The sequence below is a fragment of the Physella acuta genome, unplaced genomic scaffold (genome assembly GCF_028476545.2).
Source record: "Physella acuta isolate Inbredline_101_S28 unplaced genomic scaffold, ASM2847654v3 ptg001106l, whole genome shotgun sequence".
Classification (NCBI taxonomy): domain Eukaryota; kingdom Metazoa; phylum Mollusca; class Gastropoda; family Physidae; genus Physella; species Physella acuta.
The window spans coordinates 190,161-216,240 of NW_026732623.1; the positions used below are offsets into that span (position 1 = coordinate 190,161).

Below are 26,080 nucleotides of genomic sequence, written 5' to 3' on the forward strand. Positions count from 1 at the left end.
TGTTTTGAAACAGATGAAGTATAAAATCCACAATATTACTGTAGCTATAACATTCATCTATAACGGTCTAGGTATGATACACCCAAAGTAAGATTTTCTAAAAAGAAAGTCCAACAAAATTATGACCAACTAAAATTACAACCATCTCAAATATTGACCAGCCCAAATATTGACCAGCCCAAATATTGACCAGCCCAAATATTGACCATCTCAAATATTGACCAGCCCAAATATTGACCATCTCAAATATTGACCAGCCCAAATATTGACCATCTCAAATATTGACCAGCCCAAATATTGACCAGCCCAAATATTGACCATCTCAAATATTGACCAGCCCAAATATTGACCATCTCAAATATTGACCATCTCAAATATTGACCAGCCCAAATATTGACCATCTCAAATATTGACCAGCCCAAATATTGACCATCTCAAATATTGACCAGCCCAAATATTGACCAGCCCAAATATTGACCATCTCAAATATTGACCATCTCAAATATTGACCAGTTCAAATATTGACCAGCCCAAATATTGACCATCTCAAATATTGACCAGCCCAAATATTGACCATCTCAAATATTGACCAGCCCAAATATTGACCATCTCAAATATTGACCAGCCCAAATATTGACCAGCCCAAATATTGACCATCTCAAATATTGACCAGTTCAAATATTGACCAGCCCAAATATTGACCAGCCCAAATATTGACCAGCCCAAATATTGACCAGCCCAAATATTGACCATCTCAAATATTGACCAGTTCAAATATTGACCAGCCCAAATATTGACCAGCCCAAATATTGACCAGCCCAAATATTGACCAGCCCAAACATTGACCAGCTCAAATATTGACCAGCCCAAACATTGACCTGTGAATCAGCAAACTCCTCCCTGGAGTAGCTCAGCAGTTCTGACGAGGCAATCTCCAGGTGCATCAAAATCTGCCTGAAAGATGGCCTGTTCCTGGGCTTGGCGCTCCTGTAGGTGAAGTAGATCTCATTAATATCTAACCATTCACACATGCGACTTGTGTTGATTAAGGGCATGGGTGGGTGAGGAATACCAAAAGAAGTAAATAAAATCCACAATGGCTGCCATAACATGGCAAAGGCAGGAAATTTTTAGCCATTTTTAAATTTCTAGATTTAACTTTGAGTTACAACTATATGCTAAATATGATAGCATTAGGTTTAGAAATAAGCAATAGGCTAATTTGGTATTCATAACCGGCCATGCCCTTAAACTAAATCAAACTAAAGCAAAGAACTTAGAACAGGAACTACAGTTACAAATAATTGATGTAACAAAAAGTTATAGCTTAACAAACTAATTTAGCCAACAATTAATGTAGTAAAAATTATAGCTAGACCAACTGATGCATCAAACAACTGATGTAGCAACTAGCTCAACTGACCAGCACTGCCTCATGAGCAGCTTGAAACCCTCTGGGCAGGTGCTGGGCACGGGCAGATGGAGACAGTTGCTGCCCACACCCCAGATGATAGCGGATGAGTCCACATCCTTATATGGCACTTCAGCAGTCAGCAGCTCCCATAATACAACACCATAAGACCTACATACAACATAACAGGTCAACATTATATGGCAGTCAGCAGCTCCCATAATACAACACCATAAGACCTACATACAACATAATCAACAGGTTAACATATGGCAGTCAGCAGCTCCCATAATACAACACCATAAGACCTACATACAACATAATCAACAGGTTAACATTATATGGCAGTCAGCAGCTCCCATAATACAACACCATAAGACCTACATACAACATAATCAACAGGTTAACATTATATGGCAGTCAGCAGCTCCCATAATACAACACCGTAAGACCTACATATAACATAATCAACAGGTTAACATTATATGGCAGTCAGCAGCTCCCATAATACAACACCATAAGACCTACATACAACATAATCAACAGGTTAACATTATATGGCAGTCAGCAGCTCCCATAATACAACACCATAAGACCTACATACAACATAATCAACAGGTTAACATTATATGGCAGTCAGCAGCTCCCATAATACAACACTATAAGACCTACATACAACATAATCAACTGGTTAACATTTTGAAATTTAGTCCTGAAAATAATATCTTTTTAAAATCACATATCTTTGGACAGCTTATTTTTTAAGATATATTTATAATGATTAGGCAATAGCTGATGTATATACATATAATCTGCTAAAATGGAAGAATTGTCTAATTGAAAAAAATAGTTTTAGTGATGTAAGAAAATTGTATGAACTGACCAAATGTCCACTTTCTCGCTGCACATTTCGCTGCGTATGACCTCCGGGGCCATCCATGCTACTGTGCCAGCAAATGACATCTTTGTGCTCTTCTCATTCCATTCACGACTTGTGCCAAAATCAGAGATTTTTACAATGTCATTGGAAGCCACTAGCACACTGTGTGGGGATGACAAAAGGAAATGGGTAAGTTAAAATACATAACTTATACAACACTTACCACTAGTAATAGACTGTAATCATTGTACAATACCACTGTATTGATAAGTAGAAATGGATTCAAATCTTAAATTATCATTTCAACAAAATATAGATGACAGGTAGTTAGATCTAAATATGTCAATCTTATAAATAGAAATTATTTTAAAATTTATTTTGATAATTTATTCAAAAAACAAAAATATTCATATAATTACAAAAAACTGAAGAGGTTAGCTATAGAACTTACTTGGGTGACTTCAAGTCACGATGTATAATTTTGTGAGAGTGTAGGTAGTTCATGCCACTGGCAATCTGCTTGGCCCACTCTAAGACCAGGGTGGGAGGGATCTCCTTGCCATCACGTAACACCTCGTACAGCTGACCGTATGGACAGTACTCCATGATGATGCAGTAGCACGGTGCCTGTGTACACACTCCCCTGTTGGGAAGATGGATTAATATACAGCTTTAGTGTACATTTAATCAAGTTAATCTGGGACAGCTAATCTTTTAGTGACAAATATATATAAGTTTGTGTAACTATTACATTTAATATTAGCAAATCAATATTAAGCAGGAATTAGGGTTATAGTCAATTAAATATTAATTTGTAGGAGGCCTGACTAAAACAATTTTAAACAAATTATATGGGCTTACTTGAAAGAAATAATGTTGGGGTGATTCAGGACTTACTTGAAAGAAATAATATTGGGTAGATTCAGGACTTACTTGAAAGAAATAATGTTGGGGTGATTCAGGACTTACTTGAAAGAAATAATGTTGGGCTGATTGAGGACTTACTTGAAAGAAATAATATTGGGGTGATTCAGGACTTACTTGAAAGAAATAATATTGGGGTGATTCAGGACTTACTTGAAAGAAATAATGTTGGGGTGATTGAGGACTTACTTGAAAGAAATAATGTTGGGGTGATTCAGGACTTACTTGAAAGAAATAATGTTGGGGTGATTGAGGACTTACTTGAAAGAATTAATGTTAGGGTGATTCAGGACTTACTTGAAAGAAATAATGTTAGGGTGATTCAGGACTTACTTGAAAGAAATAATGTTAGGGTGATTGAGGACTTACTTGAAAGAAATAATGTTGGGCTGATTGAGGACTTACTTGAAAGAAATAATATTGGGGTGATTCAGGACTTACTTGAAAGAAATAATGTTGGGGTGATTCAGGACTTACTTGAAAGAAATAATGTTAGGGTGATTCAGGACTTACTTGAAAGAAATAATGTTAGGGTGATTCAGGACTTACTTGAAAGAAATAATGTTAGGGTGATTGAGGACTTACTTGAAAGAAATAATGTTGGGCTGATTGAGGACTTACTTGAAAGAAATAATGTTAGGGTGATTCAGGACTTACTTGAAAGAAATAATGTTGGGGTGATTGAGGACTTACTTGAAAGAAATAATGTTGGGGTGATTCAGGACTTACTTGAAAGAATTAATGTTAGAGTGATTCAGGACTTACTTGAAAGAAATAATGTTGGGGTGATTGAGGACTTACTTGAAAGAATTAATGTTAGAGTGATTCAGGACTTACTTGAAAGAAATAATGTTGGGGTGATTGAGGACTTACTTGAAAGAATTAATGTTGGGGTGATTGAGGACTTACTTGAAAGAATTAATGTTAGAGTGATTCAGGACTTACTTGAAAGAAATAATGTTGGGGTGATTGAGGACTTACTTGAAAGAAATATTGGGGTGATTTAGGACTTACTTGAAAGAAATAATGTTGGGCTGATTGAGGACTTACTTGAAAGAAATAATGTTGGGGTGATTGAGCTTGCGGAGATTGCGAATGTCTGTCTCCTTGACGTCCCTGACCTTCTTGACGGCCACCTCCTCGTTGCACAACTTGCCCAGGAACACGGCACCCTGAGCACCACTGCCCAGCCACTGCAGGTCTGTGATGCTCTCAAATGGGATCTCCCAGTCATCAGATGATGATACTACACAAACATTGAAATACATTATGATACTAATACAACCAAAAGTTTTAACACATTAATGCTGGTATAAAGATAGATGAGTTAAAAAAAATAACTGATGATGATACTAATACAAGCAAACATTGAAACACATTAGTGCTGGTATAAAGATAGATGAGGTAAGGAAAAAATTAACTAGCAAATAAAAGAAAACATGTATATAAATAGTCTAGTTTATTTTTTTTAACTTAAGTAAAAAAAAATAATTTGATGAATAATAATGGAGTAGACTTTATGAAACATGATTTTGAAGCTAGGAAAGTAACACATAAAACAACACTTCTATTAAATATTCCATTAAAAACAAACCCTTTTTTATAGCAAAGACCTGGATATTTCTATTTAACATTAAATCTACAAATTGGAGAATTATGGACCAATTTTTAGAAAAATATTTTCAACCCTTAACACAATCAGATTTACTCAGAATGCAAATGTATCTATTATAATGAGATCAATTTACATGTTATAATGAAATTATAAATCCTGTTACTATGACACTATGAGTGCCAATATTTTACAAGCAGATCAAATACCTTGTTGTTTAAGCTCAGCTGCTGCAGCTTTCCCTAGGATGGTCCAGACGGGTCGCAGACACCCAAGGAGACCCTGGAAAAACCCTCTCTGAGAGCCAGCTCTGTATCCCACATCCACACTCCCCACAGGGTTGTGTGTGGGGGTGGCAGGTGCGGAGTGTGCGGTTGTGGGGCCGGGTGAAACCATAGAAGATGATGAGGATAAACCAAACCTGTCTCCGTCATGGTCCACTCGAAGCATACTGTGGGCAACAGAAACATTCAAGTTGGAAAACTTAATTATTTTAGTAGGCCTTACCACTCTAACTAAGCATACTGTGGGCAACAGAAACATTCAAGTTGGAAAACTTTATTATTTTAGTAGGCCTTATAATCTAATAGTAGAGTATAAGGCCTATCACAAACTAAATTTAAATTCTTGATAGACTAGCTTCTAGCTAGCAGCATTTGTTTCCGACATTTTTCTCCAGCAGGGGAGGGCAGGAACTTGAAATTTCCAGGAAGGGGGGAGGGGAGAGGTGGACTTAGGACTTTAATTGACATGGGGAAGGCCTAAGTTAAGTAGCATCTATATACTAATACTTTAAAGAGATTATATCCTATATTTCTTCTATTTTCTTCGGGGGGAGGGGGTGGTGGTCACTGTCTGGACTGAAGAGAGCTGCCTGAAAGAAACTGCTGGCTAGATTGGATTCAGTAGATTGACATAAGATCTATATATTTGATCTTGATTAGCTGACTAGAATCTAGATCTAGTCTAGCGATGATATCGACAGAGTTAATTCTAGATAATTATAAAATATAAATCTTAGTTAGATCTAGGCCTATAAAATATAAAATAAAATACACATAGGCCATAGTTAGGCTTATTTTATAAATAAATTATTATATCAATCACGTTTATCCATCATAATCCATTAATCGCATTAGGCCTTTAGTTTAGGCCTATTAAATTATTAAAATTAATAGGCCTATTAAATAATATTAAATATTATTTAATAATTAATAATTAATCTGAGTAGGCTAAATTCGTAAATTGTAATTTACGTAATCATAAACAATATTTCATATCAAGCATTATCTGAATGCAATTGTAATCACACACAATATTTCATATCAAGCATAATCTGAACGTAATTATAATCAAGTAAACAAATGAAACTTGAGCCTAAAAAATCATTACAGTTGTTTGGCATTTTCCCCCAAACGACAGCAGATTTTTCTTCTTAATTACCTCCCCTGTCAGTAAATAACTGTTGCTATTTCCGGCCAGGAAAAAAAACGAGTTAAAATGATCGACCACTGTTTGTTACGTTATGAATTTTTTTTTTCCTTTTCATTTTGATTTGACACGTTTTTGCTTTAGGGAGAAATCATAAATCTTTAAATAGCCTTCCCACGCACATGACCATTAAGTTATACTGGGCATTGAAATAACGCATATAAAGCAATGACAATAATAATTGTTTAATTATAGCTATTATTTTCTGAACAAAAGAGCATCATTATGATGTCTTTATTTTCAGAGGTTCAAATCAACTTGGGAGTTCGACCACGTTTGTTGTTTGGTTAAACAATGCATGCTCTAAATACCAACACAATCAAGACATTCTAATTACCATACTAAATTAGCAATATCACTCCGGAAATACCACAACTTCATTCACAAACACGGCTTAGCACAAATCCCAGGGCATTCAACATCCATTTTTATCATACCTCTAGCACGGGACATCCTAGTACGTTACATACCGTACCCCACCCCACCATACACCACACCCCGCGAACACTACCACCCAACACCATCCTATACCACCCCACTATACACCACCCCAAATAACCCCATACACCACCCCAGTACACCATACACCACCACACCCCACCATACACCACCACACCCCACCATACACCACCCCACCATACACCACCCCAAATAACCCCATACACCACCACAGTCCACCATACACCACCCCACCATACCCCCCCATACACCACCCCAGTCCATCATACACCACCCCAGTCCACCACCCCACCCCCCCCCTACCTGTTGGTGAAGTCCACCACCCCACCCTACCCTCCCCACCACCCCCCCCCCCCCCACCATTACCTGTTGGTAAAGTCCACGTCAGAGCTTGTGGTCATCACGTGCAGCATGCTGGTGCTGTGGACAAACAAAATGGCGGATTGTAATCAGAGCAGGACAGTCCTGACGCTGTAGGACAAACATCCACATGTGTTTTGGTGTCATAGGACAAACATCCACATGTGTTTGTGCTAAACACCCACATATGTTTTGGTGTCATAGGACAAACATCCACATGTGTTTTGGTGTCATAGGACAAACATCCACATGTGTTTGTGCTAAACACCCACATATGTTTTGGTGTCATAGGACAAACATCCACATGTGTTTTGGTGTCATAGGACAAACATCCACATGTGTTTGTGCTAAACACCCACATATGTTTTGGTGTCATAGGACAAACATCCAACACATTTGGTGCTATAGGACGAACATCTATACATGTGTTGGACAAACACCCACACACGTGTTAGTGCTATAGGACAAACACCCACATGTGTTGCCTTATCATAGACTATCTACAACACAATTCGCTGCACTAGCTTCTAAAATATTTTTTTTTAATTTGATTACATTTTCCAATAGGGTTGGGGTTTTATAAAGTGGTATTCTAGCCGTCGTCGTTGTCAAGGTTTTAATCAAGTAGGCGGGTGGTCAAATTTCTTGTCACGTACGGTGTGGTCACGTTTCTTATTGTCACGTGGGGTGGGGTCAAGTTTCTTGTCACGTGGGGTGGGGTCAAGTTACTTGATGTTTGTCACGTAGGGTGTGGTTCAGATGTACTGACCACTAGAGTGTTGGTCAGTGAATGGGGTTCAGTCACTAGTAACAATTATGGTTCGGTAGGGTTCGGTAATGTCAGTATTTTCTTGTGATCTAAAACTAACACTTTGCTCAAGGAATTCTGGGACTTTTTCATCCTAGGTATTCAGGGGGGGGGGGTGAACTTCCTGGTCATTATCTTGTTCAGCTGATCAAAAAGTTTAACCATCGTGTTTAACATTGTAACAGTTGAAGGTGTTCTTCCGGTTCAGAGAGGCCAAAGGTTAAGGTCAACATCGACTTTGCTATGTTAATGTTGAACAACAACTAATTCAAATTCAGTTTGGTCAAAGTTGTGACGGTTAACATAGGGTTCACTGAGGTCAAAATTCTAAGTCTTCGTCAAATATAGTGAAGTCAATGTTCTAGGTCTTTGTGCAATTTAGCGTAGTCAATGTTCTATGTCTTCGTCAGTTTTAGCTATGTCAATTTCCTAGGTCTTCGTCAAATTTAGCGAGGTTAATGTATCTGTCGGACCAAGCTAAAGATTCTAGAACATTCCCATCAGTAACCTTAGATCACTAGAACAACAAGTCACATGACATGGGTATTGTGTTCCCACTCTGACTCGCGTAAGCTCTCTATAAAACGTCAACCTGTTGTAGACCCTCCACTCACGACATTACTCGCAGAATTCCCCGGGGGTTGGGGGTGTGTCTGGGGGTGAGGGGGTGGAGTGGATGAAGGCGGAGGTCTCCACACACTTAACTGATTGTAGAGGCGTTATTGTTTTAACTGATTGTAGAGGCGTTATTGTTTTAACTGATTGTAGAGGCGTTATTGTTTTAACTGATTGTAGAGGCGTTATTGTTTTAACTGATTGTAGAGGCGTTATTGTTTTAACTGATTGTAGAGGCGTTATTGTTTTAACTGATTGTAGAGGCGTTATTGTTTTAACTGATTGTAGAGGCGTTATTGTTTTAACTGATTGTAGAGGCGTTATTGTTTTAACTGATTGTAGAGGCGTTATTGTTTTAACTGATTGTAGAGGCGTTATTGTTTTAACTGATTGTAGAGGCGTTATTGTTTTAACTGATTGTAGAGGCGTTATTGTTTTAACTGATTGTAGAGGCGTTATTGTTTTAACTGATTGTAGAGGCGTTATTGTTTTAACTGATTGTAGAGGCGTTATTGTTTTAATTTCAAGCCATCCTCCCACGCAACTGTCCTGACGATGCCCATCAGCAAGCTGACACTAATTAATTAAAATCGCTAATTCATTAAAATGACGATTTTAAACTTGTCAGGTAAAAGCGAAATCTCGTCAAGAAAAGGGCATGTTTATTTCTCGTATAAACCTATTAGTAGTTTTAGGGAAAAATATTTTCTTTTTGCATGACTATAAATAGAACGGGATTACCCATAGAGTAGCAAAGTGCAGGATTGTGCAATTTTTACTTCACATTTATATTTTTCTAAAAATAATTGGCCTTAGCGTCTTGTGAAGTAGATTAGCCCTCAATTAACTAAAACATTTTAGTTATAAATGAAGGAAAACTACACACTAAAACGTTTTTTCTTTTGTATTTTAAAATATCCATTTAAACCAAGAGTTGTATGCTTTAGTGATTAGGTTAAAAAGTAAAGAAATGAAATGATTCTAAAAATAAAAATTTCAGAGAAAAAAAATATTGTAATTTTGGAAAGTAGTTGGGTTATATATAATTTATTCAACAATAAGTATTTATTTTGTACTTTTATGGTTATCAATATACATAAACTTTCTATTTAAAAATGATTTAAAGTGAGCCATTTAGACTTATTTTAAGTCTTTATTTTTAACTAACTAGAACATATTTGCAAAGAGAAGCGTCAAAAACAAACAAAAAGAAACCAAAGCCATTCAAAAAGTATCAAACAAATCAAATCAAAATTGCGAAATAAAAAGGCAGGATTGGCTATGCCAGATTTTGCCAGCAAGTCGGCCAAAATGGATGCGTCAAATGGATGCGCAGCTCATGCAGAAAATCAAGGCGTGGGTTGGGGTAAAAAAAATAATAATGCAGAGAATAAAAACAAAATGCATTGATTTAGAAAAAAAACATAATTCATAGATTTTAAAAACTTAGGATGAATAAATAAGGAGGGTTATTAAAAATTAACTAATTAAAGATTAAACTAAGCTGATAATAACAATATCTTAGTTATTTTTAATGCTGATTATCATAATGGCATTATCAAAGTAAATTAAATGTCAAGTGACATTCTCAGTGAACTTAAATGCTAAATGACATTGTCAACTAAGATAAATGTCAGGTGACATTGTCATTAAAGCTAACTGGATGATGGGGCATTATCTAGATTAAAGGGGAGGTAGAGGTAAACCCGACTAGTCCTGGGTTGGGTTCGAACCTGGTACTTACATGGGAGACAACAAAATCCCTATCTCGGTCCTGAAAGTAGAGATACTGGTGAGGGTGGGCTGTGTGTGGGTCAAGTGTGAGGTTGTGAGGGTCATATGTGAGGTTGTGTGGGTCATGTGTGAGGTAGTGCGGGGTATATGTGAGGGTGTGCGGGGCATATGTGAGGTTGTGTGGGTCATGTGTGATAATGTGTGGGTCATGTGTGAAGTTGTGCGGGGTATATGTGGGGTTGTGAGAGTCATGTGTGAGGTTGTGTGGGTCATGTGTGAAGTTGTGAGGGTCATGTGTGAGGTTGTGTGGGTCATGTGTGAGGTTGTGTGAGGGTCGTGAGGGTTTTAACTCCAATGTGTGTGGCATATGTGGATGTGCGTGATATAAACAGTGGACAGATTGTCTATTTATGACTATTTGTGGCTCTGTCTATACTTGTTGCTACTATTGCGACTATACTTGTGTCTATACTTATGGCCATACTTATGATTACTGTGTGAACATATGTGGCGCAATGCTTGGGTCTACATTTAAGTATTATGTGTTATATTCCTTTGTGAGGTTATATCTATGGTACCTAGTAGATAGTAGGTGATGTAAGTGTGAATAAATGTGAGGGTCTGTGTGGTATATGTGTGGGTGAAGTAATTCTATGAGGATATATCCGAGAGAAAATGTGAGGTTCTGAGTGTTATATAATCTTTGTGTTTGTCGATATATTAACACCATGAGGTCACATTAAATATCCAATATGTGATGCCGTGGCCTCATATTATTGTTACCCCCCCCCCCTCCCCGCACACACACACACATACACACACCACATACAACTAGCCAGCCTGAGCTCATACAAGTGGTCTACGCTACATCACCGTGTGACGTCAAGCTGAGTATGAGCACTTAACCATCTACCTGGGTGAGTGAATTTACGTGTTCACCTGCCCCCCCCCCCCCTCTCATGGCTCATTGACTTCTTACGTGGACAAGATTCTCTAATCAACAGGTCAAGGGTCACCTCAAACTAATGCATCTACTCCATTAAAGGCGACGTTGACTACGAAAGGTCAGTTCACTCAAGTGTTAGAAAAGTAAACATTGAAAGCACAACGCGAATATTCTGGTGAGCTCGCTAGCTAAGGTTCTGTGTGCAACAGTGAAGGCAAGATATGAAGTGCTACATTGTAGGTGTTACATTGTAGGTGCTACATTGTAGGTGCTACATTGTAGGTGCTACATTGTAGGTGCTACATTGTAGGTGCTACATTGTAGGTGTTACATTGTAGGTGCTACATTGTAGGTGCTACATTGTAGGTGCTACGTTGTAGTAGGTGCTACATTGTAGGTGCTACATTGTAGGTGCTACATTTGTAGGTGCTACATTGTAGGTGCTACATTGTAGTCGCTACTACATTGTTGGTGCTACTACATTGTAGGTGCTACATTGTAGGTGCTACATTAATTAGCTAAAGTATTTGTGCAGGTGCGACAGTTAGTGATTAGTCTAGAATTGTTAGTGCTATGTGCTACACATTTAAGCTTTTACCAAATATGTGTGCTTATGTGTGTGTAAGGGACTGAAAGTGTATACCTATGTGTAACTGTTAGAGAAATTATATGCCGAGTTAGATGTGTGCGTGAGTACACGTTTGTTTATTTGTGTATGTGTGTGTTTAACAGAAGGCTCAAGATCTCACCTCATATATATATATTGCTTGTATGAAAGTGTGTATGCATTTGTGAATTTTTTTTTGAATTAATGTGTGTGTTTAACAGTTAGAAACTCAATATCCAAGCTAGTAGTGTTTGGTGTGGTGTGTATGGTGTATATGCGAAGTGGTGTGTAAGGTGTGTCTGGGGCATATGGTGTGGTGTGTGTGTGTGTGTGGTATATGTTTGGTGTGTGTGTGTGTGTGGAATATGTGTGGTGTTTACCTGTTGAAAACTCTAGATTCGATGTGGCTGTCAGGATGTCGTGTGTGGTTTGTGTGGCATATGTGTGGTGTTTGTGTGGTTTGTGTGTGGTGTGTATGTGTGTGGTTTGTGTGTGGTTTGTGTGATGTTTACCTATTGGAAAACTCCAGGTCCGAGCTGGCAGTCAGGATGTTGTGTGTGGTTTGTGTGTGTGGCGTGTGTGGCGTGTGCCGTGGCATGTGTGGTGTTTGTGTGTGGTTGGTGTGTGGTTGGTGTGTGTGTGGCAGTGTGATGTTTACCTATTGGAAAACTCCAGGTCCGAACTGGCTGTCAAGATGTTGAGCATGTTTGGACTGTTGCGGCTGTACATGGGCTCGTCTTTGCGCGTCACCGGTGCGGTTTGGTGCAGGCAGACTTTCTCCCCGCCGTTCATGGTGCTGATGGGTTTGGCGGACATGTTGGTGTGGGCGGGAGGGGTCACGTTACGTTCCAAGGTCATTTTGACAGGTGACTGTGGGGCGATGGCTCACTAAATTTCCTGAAATTAAGTAAAAAATTAACAAATTAATTTCTAAACAAGAAAAAAAATATGACAATTAAAAAAAAATAATAAAAAAAAAAAAATGACAACGGTCGAATTTTACTTCCGGTTGCAGAATGTGGAAAAGACGATCACTCTAGTTCAGACAATCAAGACCCATGTCAAGGAAACTATAATTAAATGATGTCCTTTTTTAAACAAAAATTTCATAAATAGTTTTCTGATGAAGACAAACGGTCGAAACACATGATTGTACTTGTTATTATACGATTATGTAATGAAGATGTGTATTTTCACGTGCTCGGCCATGATTAATTATCCCCCCCCCCCCACGTGAAGTCATTAACCAGTGGCTAACAGGAAGCGGGTTAGGTTTAGGGCCATCCATCACGTTAACACCGCTCTCACAAAAAACATAACGGAGCGGCGGATCAACATCCGTCAGGTTTACACTGATTGTCGTCACGTGACCAGACCCCATTACAGGTGAGCGTGCACGCACGTCGTCAGGTGAATACAGCCTTAACGTGTGCACTGGCGTCAGGTGAATACAACCTTAACGTGTGCACTGGTGTAAGTGCCGAGTACCCAATAGAGCTGTGTCGACTCAGACTTTCTACGACCATGTACCTAGCCCTCATGTAGACCCACACAATGAGCCCCCACACCATGAGCCCTCACACTAAGAGCCCCCACACCATGAACCCCCACACCACGAGCCCCCACACCACGAGCCCCCACATCATGAGCCCCCACATCATGAACCCCCACATCATGAGCCCCCACACCATGAGCCCCCACATCATGAGCCCCCACATCATGAGCCCCCACACCATGAGCCCCCCACACCACGAGCCCCCACACCATGAGCCCCCACATCATGTACCCAGCCTACCTACTCTAGACCCAACGAATCAACCTTTCTTACTCTCACACCATGCCCCCCCTCATCCCACCCCCTCACCCATTGATACATTTCTCTTTCTGTTGACATAGTGTCAAGATTTGTGTGCCGTCTGTAGGGTCATTATCTGTATGAAGTAGCCTGGGTCAATATCTGTGTATCGAATGTCAATATCTATACACTGTATGTCGATATATTGATACACTTTATGTCAATATATCGATATACGGTGGTCAATATATGGCAATATGCGTTCTATATTTAAATATCTATACACTGTAGTCAATATATGTGTTATGTATGTTAATATATATATATATATATATATATATATATATATATATATATATATATATATATATACACACACATTTATTGTCAATATACAATATATGTGTTCTACAAGTCAATGTCTACATACTGTATGTGGATATATATGTCCTGTAGCTCAATATTTTTGTACTGTATGCTAATACTTATGTAATGAATTGGTAATGTGCGTTAAAATGTGTGTACATATATTGCAAGGATTATATTCTCGTGCACAAGGAGATATCACATTGGTGCACACACGCACACACAATAACTCACTCTCTCACACACAATCATTCATACACATACACTCACAATCATACACACACTCACTCCATTGGAGTACAAGGAGATTTTACACTAGTGTACACTGATCATATATCGGTGTATACACAGTTCTTATATCAGCGTAAACATATCGTGCTATGGTGTACACACAGATCTAGCATTCATGTACACGCAGAAGGCGTCTGCCATTGGAAAGATTTTGTATGTAAATGTTCCCTGCTGCTCTTGGGTGTAGGGATCGATGAAGGGGTGGGGTGGGGGTGGGGGTGGGGGCAGAGGTGTGGGGGAGGGGGTCATAATGCCGTCTATATGGCTGGTAACAATTATTGGATTTGGTGCTGTATGGATGGAAGGGGAGGTGAGAGAGGGGTGGGAGGGGGTGAGAGAAGGGGGTGGGAGGGGGTGTTGCTTGCCTGTTATTAACGGAGGTGTGGGTGGGTGTAACTAGGCCGATATTTGAGATGGAGATGAAAATCGATTGGCTGAAAGAAACGTGGATACTATGGGGATGTGCACATCATGTGATTAGAGATTGGATGAAAGAAACGTTGGGATGTGTACATCATGTGATTAGGGATTGGATGAAAGAAACGTTGGGATGTGTACATCATGTGATTAGGGATTGGATGAAAGAAACGTTGGGATGTGTACATCATGTGATTAGGGATTGGATAAAAGAAACGTTGGGATGTGTACATCATGTGATTAGGGATTGGGTGAAAGAAACGTTGGGATGTGTACATCATGTGATTAGGGATTGGATGAAAGAAACGTTGGGATGTGTACATCATGTGATTAGGGATTGGATGAAAGAAACGTTGGGATGTGTACATCATGTGATTAGGGATAGGATGAAAGAAACGTTGGGATGTGTACATCATGTGATTAGAGATTGAAAGAAACATTGGGATGTGTACATCATGTGATTAGAGATTGAAAGAAACGTTGACACTATGGGGATGTGTACAGTGTGTACATCATGTGATTAGAGATTGAAAGAAACGTTGACACTATGGGGATGTGTACAGTGTGTACATCATGTGATTAGATATTTAGAAAGTGTAACACGGGAGGGGGGTGACGACGAGGGGTCAGAGGTTAAAACATTGGCTCGTATCACGTGCATGTGTGACCTTGTAATACCCACGTGACAAAAAAAAAATGAATCGATAAATCTGTGGACAGCTCAAGGCCAGGAGGATGAATGATGATTGATGGAGGGGGGGGGGGGGGTGGCGAAGACGAACGGGTGGAACGGGGCGGGGAGCTGAAACAAACATATTTTACTGCGAATGTGATGTGTGTGGTTAGAGAATTTTAAATAATGTTTAGTTGTTCGTAAAGCTGTGAAGGTTGGAGCAGCTGTAGAGATTAACCAGAAACTTCTTCATTTCAGAACTCAACACCAGAAAGCCAGCAGCGATTAGACAATATCGTTATCTATCAATGTTTAAATACTTGTAAGCTGTCGACGTTTGAAATGATTTCACTAATAGAAACATTGTCCCAACAATTAGTTTACAGAACTGGTGTTTAAACACAATCACATATGACTAGTGTTTAAACACATGCTCATAAGACTAGTGTTTAAACACATGCTCATAAGACTGGTGTTTAAACACATGCTCATAAGACTGGTGTTTAAACACATGCTCATAAGACTGGTGTTTAAACACATGCTCATAAGACTGGTGTTTAAACACATGCTCATAAGACTGGTGTTTAAACACATGCTCATAAGACTTATGGGACAAATGTTCAAATGCACATACGCAGAACTATTCTCAACAAATGAAACAAAAATGCCCTTGCACATTTTATCCGTTCATCATTTAGTTATTCCCACCAAGACTTAATGCACATTCTTACAACGTGTACCTTTGATCTAACAATGAAAAGTTCTATACATTCCTGCCACTCACCTGTCAGTCAGGTGCCTGCCGGTCATGTGCCTGTCAGTTAAGTGCCTGCCAGTCAGGTGCCTGTCGGTCAGGTGCCTGTCAGTCAGGTGCCTGTCAGTCAGGTGCCTGTCAGTCAGGTGCCTGTCAGTCAGGTGCCTGTCGGTAGGGTGCCTGTCGGTCAGGTGCCTGTCAGTCAGGTGCCTGTCAGTCAGGTGCCTGTCAGTCAGGTGCCTGCCGGTCAGGAGCCTGCCGGTCAACTGTCAGTCAGGTGCCTGTCGGTCAGGTGCCTGTCAGTCAGGTGCCTGTCAGTCAGGTGCCTGAGAGTCCTAATGTTTATGGCAGACATCTTGCACAGCTTATCGATTTCCCGGATTCGTTGTCTGATTGGTCAGCAGGTGGATTAACTAGGTCACGTGCCGGGGTCACCTGTACTAGAGATCGATAATCTGCGTGTCTTAAGGAGGGTCAGCGGGACCAGGGGAGTGGAGCAATCAACCCCACACTCCACTCCACACACACAGACACACACATACAAACACAACCACCGACTAATGGAATGTAAAAAGCTGTTTTACATGCACACCTATCGCCTAGGAAACCTAGTTTGGTTGCAAGAAAGGTCTTTAAACATAGATCTATATACATTCACAAATAAATGCGAGCAAACACGCACACGCAAACGCACACATACGCATAAACGTAAACCACAAAAATACACACGCCTGCAGTCATAATTTTTTTTTAAATCCATACGCACACACATACAATTAAACACGTGCACTCATAAACATGCACACAAACACACATGAACAAACCTTTCACTCAGCTGACCTGTGCAGAAGGTCAACGTTTTAACACCGTGCTGCATGTAATACATCCACATTGGATAACCCCCCCCCCCTATTCCCCCCCCCCACCACACCCACCTAATGACCTGCACCTAAGATCAATCAGGCGGTCACATTTCTGCCTGACATCACGTAGTTACTTCCCTTAGCTAAGCCTACTGCGTGACTGACAACGTTTACAATGGGCTAATTGTTTTTTCTTTGTTTTCACTGACAGGAACATCGTTTGGTGCGTTTGGTTCAACCTCGTTTTAAAATAGCTGCATGGTTCAACCTCGTTTTAAAATAGCTGCATGGTTCAACCTCGCTTTAAAATAGCTGCATGGTTCAACCTCGTTTTAAAATAGCTGCATGGTTCAACCTCGTTTTAAAATAGCTGCATGGTTCAATCTCGTTTTAAAATGTCTGTATATCGTTAAACTTTATTCTTAAATGTCTGGCTGTATGGGTTAACCAACGTGTATTTTAGCTCACCACTAAATAATCAGAGCTTAACTTCATCCAACATTAACTGAACTCAGAGCTTAACCTCACACTACCTCAACATCCACTTCACACCAATATACGACTTTATTAATCACAGAAAAAAAAACGTCTTAAATATAATATACGTCAGAATAATAGATTGGAAGCTGCCCCACTCCTATCCATGCTCACCCCCACCTCCCTTTCCAACCTGACATGGTCTTAAATAATTAATGACCGAGCCACCGTCTAGCCTATGTGTTTATTGACTACGACATGAAATAAATTGATTTATTATATCTTTGTAGCTTTTTATCCAGATTATTGATGACTTTCTTGTTTTCTTTTTAAGCGGGTCAAAATTTATTGGTAGGCAAGGCCTATAGGTCAAGCCACGCGATTGGCTGGCCCCGGCCAATGAAATGACGTGTGTCTGATGCTGACCCGTTTGAAATGAACCAATCGTCGCCCCGGTAACGACGAAACAAAATGCTGAAACTAAAGACGAATCAAACCTGATATATTTCTACCTCCTGTCGTCACCAAACTGGACGGGGAAACACGGTGGGCAGATGCTGTGGGGGGGGGGGGATCTTCTAACTGGGCTAACATGACTGTTACATAGGGACCATAAACGGAGGTCCAATGAAGAGGATGATAGACGTTTTATTTATTAAAATTTTTTAAGACACTAAATTATAAATATAAATCAGAAACTAACCGGGTAAAAAGTGTATACATTCTCGACTGGACATTATAAGTAGAATTTGTCCCTACCCACACACAAAATAATAATAATAATAATAATAAATACAATATAAAAACAATAAAAACAATAACAACAACAACAAACAGCAGAGTAGATAAACAACAAGAAATGGCGACGAGCAACAGTTGAAGTTGATTCTTGTGGTGGGCTGACAAGTATAAGCATAGTCGCTCATCTATTTGCTACAAACTAAAAAAATTATTTATTTTTAAATAGTGTCTTCTACTTTAAGATCATACTTCAGAAAAACCGCGAGTGTTTCGACCACTCCACGAGATCATTAAAACATTCGCCAACTCCGTCAATACCAAAAGGCAGCGAGGGAAAAAAACAACAGTTAATATGAGAGAAATTTGGAAAAGTCAAAGCGACCGGAAATCCCACAGAAAGCGAGGTTATTATTTCAGGGGGTGCGGGATCGATGGAGCGTTCCCCGGGGGTCGGGATCAGGGGAAGATTAGAAAGGTTTGACGGTTAAAGCCAGAGGGTCACGTCCGTGTGTCCTAACTAGGTCACAGACATCTGGATATACTTCGTTCAATTTAAATTTTAAACGTCTTGGGGGGGGGGGGGGGGGTTACGTCATTCGGCCAATCTACATCATAGAACAAATGGTATGTTGAATAGAACATTTGACACAAATCTAGATCAAGGAACAAATGGTATGTTGAATAGAATATTTGATACAAATCTAGATCAAGGAACAAATGGTATGTTGAATAGAATATTTGATACAAATCTAGATCATAGAATAAAAGGTATGACGAACACAAAGTCTAACAAAACAAATAATGAAAATTGTTACATATTTTGGATTGTTCAGTCACGATTTACTGTAAATACGACACACACTCGCACACACACATACACACACAATTTACATCTGTTAACGCCTTGATTGCTTTAAGAGACGGTTAAATTATTTTTTATTGAACACGCTAATCGCTAATCTGTCAGGCATATCGCTAATCTGTTTATAAACGACTACAAACAAAATCGAAACTCCCGCCCTGAATGTCCGCCTGTGACATGACCTTACCCCAGGGGGGTCAGGCTTTCAGAAAAAATAAACATTAACATCAAATTTGCTGCAGTCCTTTTTATTTTTACTTTTTGAATAAACGCCTAACCAATGACCCTTGTCTTGCTGAATCCACATACCCACCAATGTACTAAGACATTCAACACAAACAAAACTAATCCCTTTTTGTTTACAGTGTAGTAGGCCACACTCCACTCCGGAATATTACGATAGTCTCGTGACATCAAGAAAATAGTCCCACAAGAAATGGAAATCCATACATCAAACACTGGATATACAATTCACAGATGAAAAATTCCGCTATGTCCCTAAACAATGTCAGACACAACTGTACTAAGTGTTAGATTAGTTGATTGGCTGACACAACTGTACTAAGGCGTGCTACATTGGTTGATTGGCCACACTGACTGGGACTGAGTCAGGCAATCTTTTGATTTAATTCCTGTCAGGTGTGTCTAAATTGTCTGCGGTACCCGTCAAATTTGTGACGGTCTTAGCAACACACCACAACATTACATCACGTGACACTACACGTGATAATAGTATACAGAATTGTTTGGGGGGGGGGGGGTAATTGTTCTAAGAATAGCTCTTATGAAATTGTATTCTAAAAGTATACCACACCTGATCAAGGTTAGAGAAGAAAGGAAATCAAGACATGCATATGATGTCATGATGAAATCAGCAAGCCGGAGTTTGTCTTTATGGTAGAGACTTCAGCGGAAATAGGACGACCGTTGCTTGTGACAGTTTATGTTGTAGCTGGGAATAGCTAGAGGACGGTGGTACATGTTTTATAGAGGACCATTAGATATGCTTACACCAGGACCGTCTACAACCTCCTACACCGTCCACTATCTGCACTGTCCCCAACCTCCAAGAATGGTCTCCAACCTCCCCATCAATATCCTCCCAACCTACCAGCACCAGCCCCCAACCTACCAGCACCCAACCTCCTAGCACCGTCCCCAACCTACCAACACCCAAACCTACCAGCACCGTCCCCAACCTACCAACACCCAAACCTACCAGCACCGTCCGCAACCTCCTAGCACCGTCCCCAACCTCCCAGCACCAGCCCCCAACCTACCAGCACCCAACCTCCTAGCACCGTCCCCAACCTACCAACACCCAAACCTACCAGCACCGTCCCCAACCTACCAACACCCAAACCTACCAGCACCGTCCGCAACCTCCTAGCACCGTCCCCAACCTCCCAGCACCCAAACCTACCAGCACCGTCCCCAAACCTACCAGCACCGTCCCCAACCTACCAACACCCCAACCTACCAACACCCAAACCTACCAGCACCGTCCCCAAACCTACCAGCACCGTCCCCAACCTACCAACACCCAATCTACCAGCACCTTCCCCAAACCTACCAGCACCGTCCCCAACCTACCAACACCCAAACCTACCAGCACCGTCCCCAACCTACCAACACCCAAACCTACCAGCACCGTCCCCAACCTACCAACACCCAAACCTACCAGCACCGTCCCCAACCTCCTAGCACCGTCCCCAACCTCCCAGCACCCAACCTACCAGTACCGTCCCCAACCTCCCAGCACCCAACCTCCTAGCACCGTCCCCAACCTCCCAGCCTACCACTGTATCGATGTAATGCGGCGATCAATGTGAACCTGTACCAGCTGACCAATGAAAGACGAGCGTTTAGAGAACTTGAACAACTTAAGCCGATTTACTCTTTGACGTCATCGCACGTGAGGGTGGGGGGGGGGTGGAGGGGGGATTTAGTTTATCAGTTTAATTTTTTAAAATGTTTTGTGATTGATAGTCGGATATCACATTGTGTGTTCCATGTGACAGTCTAGCGATCGCGGACAGACTGAACGACAGACAGGTGCAAAGACAGGCACAATAACAGGTACAAAGACAGGCAGTTAGACAGACAGTCAGTGTTGTGCTGGAGATCTGTTTGTATGCTGTGTGATTTAGGCTGGGTACCCAACTAGAGATGAGTTCACACAGAGACGAGTAGTGACACGGGATAGAAACTACAGACTTGTAGGTCACCAGTGTTGTACTCTACGTCTCGACCACGTTATATCCTAGTCTCATGCCTTTGTTTGTTGTAGGTGGTGGCAAGTTTGTAAAATTTACAACTCTAATTTGGCTGAAACATCTCCCCACCATACGGTTAAAGTGCTTTTTGTTTTATAGATCTGCAGGCATATGATATAAGCCACATAAATCATGACTACATATACAATTCGCACATACAACTTTATACAAGAACATAATACAACAGGGACATGAGCAAAGCCGGGACTAAGAATAGCAAGACAAGTTCGTTGAACAGCTGACGTCACAAAGTGTACGTTTTCTGCTCATACATTCGGACAAACTGACCTTTGACATAATATATATTATATAGCCATCAACAATCTCTCAGCATTAAACAATGGGCTATGATCCCAACATGTAGTTTCCATACATGGGTTAAACATTTTAAAAAACAGCAACGTTTAAGCTCCGAAGGGCCTGGCTTTGACTGATTTAGCATCGTGGACCTACCTGTGTACTACGTCACGTCCAGCAGGTACGTCATCCAGCTGACGTCACACACGGCGCACGACGATATCAACGAGAGAGACATGATGGCAGATATTCTGTCTACCTCAGCATCGAGATGTGTGTCAGTGACATCGTGATGTTTGCACATCAGCCAAAACTTAAAGCTCACACATCAGCACACGGAATGTACGCACTTGAAATCAGGAAATGTCAACTCACGACTCATGAAATGTATTTAGATCTAAATCAATGTAGGCCTACTCTTGAAAGTTCACAAAAAATCTTTATTCCTGTACATTGAACTACGAGAGGTTTCCCATCAGCCCATCAAACAGTGTTTCTTCCAGACTTTTTTCTCCGGGGGGGGGGGCACTAGAAATTTTCGGGGGGGCGGTAGACTTTCTTCGGGGGGGGGGGGCGGACACTGTTAAAACTATATATTTTCTATATAAATTATATAAATTTCATTTCGTTCGGGGGGGGGGGCGGTAAAAAAATTTCGGGGGGGGGGGGCTTTGCCCCCCCCCCGGAGAGATGCCTGGAAGAAACTCTGCCATCAAATGTATGTATTAGATCTAGAATAGATTTTCTTTTCTCCTACACTATAAAAGAACACCAAAAAAATCACAAAATAGAGACCTCTGCAAATTAAACCACAAAAAGTTTACATATCAAGCCACCAAATGTGGCATGTCTACTAATTAAACCACAAACCAATTGGTCATTAAACCACCAAATGCCCGCTCATTAAACCACCAAATGCCCGCTCATTAAACCACCAAATGCCCGCTCATTAAACCACCAAATGCCCGCTCATTAAACCACCAAATGCCCGCTCATTAAACCACCAAATGCCCGCTCATTAAACCACCAAATGCCCGCTCATTAAACCACCAAATGCCCGCTCATTAAACCACCAAATGCCCGCTCATTAAACCACCAAATACCCGCTCATTAAACCACCAAATATCCACACACAAACGAATCACCCACTAGCCCATCTCAACTTACAGCCAACACTAGATCAACTACTTAACATTCGGAAAATCCCAAATATTCCAACTATTTCAGTGGCGCCATATTGGAAACTAATTTAAAAACCAAATTGGCCTAAAAATAGGCTAATGCATTGATTTGAATTTCAAATTACTAATTAACCAAGTGAACATCGGTTTTAAAAAAAATAATTAAAACTATCGAAATCTGTTATTTACACTTGAAAAGAATTTGATATCCTTCACAACACAGTTACATTCCAGTAGTTTCTTGACATGAATAAGAATCTAAGTTAAACGACTGCTAGGCCATGAACTGAGTGAAAACGACGGCCGATCACAACACACGGCAACAGTAGCGCTACACAGCACCCAAACCACGGCCTCCGGCTATCAGGTGACCGGCTGACGTAACCGTGAGCTCCTGCACAGAAATCCAGCACGGAGAGATAAGAACAGACGTTGGTTTGACAACACGGACGGTGAAAATTCGGTAAGGTTCAGACACAAACAAGCGTTGACCTAGCCCGGCCACGTCAAAACAAACAAGTAGGTCAGGCTATGCGAAGGCACGTGAGCTGATGTATCGATCCATTTGATTGGCTGCGACACATGTCGTAACACGACCAATATCGTGTGGTGTACTAGACTGCTGTAGAGGGGGGCGCGGGGGTGATGTATAGGGGAGCGTTGATGTAGGAGCATGTAAGGTCAGTGGATGGGTGTAGGTCTGTGGATAAGGTCATTAATAGATCAGTGGATATGTGTAGGTCATCTGTAGGTCAGTGGATATGTGTAGGTCATCTATAGCTCTGTGAAAAGGTTAACTTAAGGTCAATAAATAGGCGTAGGCCAGTGCAGTAGAAATGGTTGATTTTTCTGAAACAATTTCCCAACGGACACGAGCGAGAAAACTCTCAAAGGTATTTGAGAGGTGTATAAATTAGTTTAAAAATCAGGCACGGCGTAGTTACAATTAATATGGTTATAAAATCCTGTCTGTCTGGTTAATTTCGGACTTTACTAAAGATTGGGTCTATTTGATGTTTTAAAAATTTTCGGTAACTAATTGAAAATTTAAAAACAAGCCAAAACAATTTGGTTTTCACGTGTAATGGCGACATAAACAATGGCATCCTGCTATTGGATAGGCCGACATTGATTTTATTGTACACATTGTAAGCTAAAAATAGAAAACTAGGTCATGGGGTTTTTAATTTGCATTGTTATTTAAAAACTTGATCTGCAAAGTTTTGTAAACAAATAGTTATCGATCACTAAGTTACTGTACAGCCAATCAATATTTGTCTTACGAAAGTGAAACATCCGGTTTTAACTTAGGCTTGATGAAAATAAATAGAAATGTACCTTAAACTCAACAAATTATTTTCAAGTTCTCTGGATTTGCAACTTTTATAGCATTTATTCTAAAAATATAAAATTTCTAAATTAATTTTAGGCTTAAGTTTTTATTTTTTATTTTTTTTACGGTCTAAATCTAAAAAGCACGTTTTTATTCCATGTCAACAATATTATGGAAGGAATCTCGTCAACTCGCTCGCCTCCACTATACCTTGTGCTTGAAGACAGTAAGTGTGTGTGTTGGGGGAGGGGGAGAGGCGGTCTGACATTAGCCTGGAGCGCGCGCCAATAACTGAGGACAAGAAGCACACAATCGATACGGTGCGGTGCTGTGTTGTGTTCTAGAAGTCAGAGCTAATCCATGTCTAACACTGGTAAATCACACAGCGCCGTGTGTAGTAACCTTGGTGTGTGTAGTGACCTTGATGTGTGTAGTAACCTTGATGTATGTAGTGACCTTGATGTGTGTAGTAACCTTGATGTCAAGTACAGGACAGCACCGGCCCTTTGGGCAGTGCACGTATTTTATAACACACACAACAAAATCACATCTTCACAAATTCAATACCCTCATATTACACTACATATAACACCAGGCCTTGTATTAACTATCACTTCTACAGTGTTTCTTCCAGACTCTTTTCTCCGGGGGGGGGGGGGGGGGCACTTGAAATTTTCGGGGGGGGGGGGGGGGGGGGCGGTAGATTTTCTTCGGGGGGGGGGGGGGGCGGACACTGTTAAAAGTATATATTTTCTATATAAATTATATAAATTTCATTTCGTTCGGGGGGGGGGGGGGGGTGAATCTTTTGGCGAAGCCCCCCCCCCCCCCGGAAGAGATGCCTGGAAGAAACTATGCACTTCCGTGACCCCCCCCCCCTTCACCCAACACAAATTTGCAATTAAAAAAATTAAACACTGCGGATCAGATTGTTTTATGGTAAATCTCATGTTACATCCCTACCAGAAACAATCTCACAGCTTTAGATTGTGTTAACTTAAAAATGTGTAAGCCAGTGGTATCAACTAAACAACCAAGCCGTAGATTTTTTGCGACAGTAGGAATACTGAAAATCGTAGGCCATGTTGTATAGTACTATTCTATATAACCACCACCCAATATAACAGAATATAACAAATACTAACCCCCCTCCCCCCACTACCACCACTGGGTGCGTATGATCATCAACTGCACGTGGTGACGAGGTGAGTTGACTCAGCCTTAAGGGAGCAATCGCTGCCTGTTGTGATGCATGTTCCAATATCTCCATCCGTGACGTCAGCTCCAGACAATAGCAGCGACCACGTGATACCCGTCATGTTTATTACACAACATTACTCACGTGTCCAATGGCCTGTCGTGCACGTTTCCTTTCATCTAACCGTGTCACGTGACTCCCGTATCTAACGTCGACACAATGTATTACCGTCGTCTTATTGCCAACACGTGCTAATATCGCCATCACAAGAAATGTCCGCGGCAATCGTAAAGAAAACAGAATTCAATCTTGGCAATAATGGAAGAAATAAGAGAATGTTAACTGTGCCGAGCTAGGGCCTGTTCTCGTGTTGAGTGCGCCGATAAATCGTGACCACTGTATCAAGGCCGCCACATGTTGCTGATATTTTAAACTTTCGAACTCACCCCCACCCCCACCCCCTACCTCAGCCCGCCCCGTCCCCAGTGAGAGCAGAGTTGTGTCCCGTGTAAACTAAGTACTGTAGCGGTTTGTTTACATCGGTCGATAGCAAAACATTGGGGGCACTGACTCCACTAACATAATAGACTGTAGGGGCACTGACTGACGCAATGATGGAGTCATGTAGACTAAATATGCACTGACTCCACTAACATAATAGGGGCACTGACTGACGCAATGATGGAGTCATGTAGGCTGTAGGGGCATT

The 26,080-nt window shown here is 40.8% G+C and overlaps 1 protein-coding gene across 1 annotated transcript in view; it reads right to left on the bottom strand.

Annotated features, from left to right (window-relative positions):
• Positions 1–23,334, bottom strand: part of LOC131955821 (mitogen-activated protein kinase kinase kinase 13-like) — a 29,356-nt gene extending 6,022 nt beyond the window's left edge. The window contains exons 1-10 of the mRNA XM_059320103.1: positions 23,030–23,334; positions 21,816–22,117; positions 12,506–12,744; positions 7,144–7,197; positions 5,037–5,278; positions 4,266–4,461; positions 2,743–2,934; positions 2,295–2,453; positions 1,424–1,582; positions 879–987 (exon numbers count right to left, since the gene is read on the bottom strand). Of these exons, the coding sequence (XP_059176086.1) occupies positions 879–987; positions 1,424–1,582; positions 2,295–2,453; positions 2,743–2,934; positions 4,266–4,461; positions 5,037–5,278; positions 7,144–7,197; positions 12,506–12,705 (1,311 nt within the window). The 5' untranslated portion in view covers positions 12,706–12,744; positions 21,816–22,117; positions 23,030–23,334. The remainder of the gene's footprint in view (positions 1–878; positions 988–1,423; positions 1,583–2,294; positions 2,454–2,742; positions 2,935–4,265; positions 4,462–5,036; positions 5,279–7,143; positions 7,198–12,505; positions 12,745–21,815; positions 22,118–23,029) is intronic.
• Between the last annotated feature and the right edge of the window lie 2,746 nt (positions 23,335–26,080).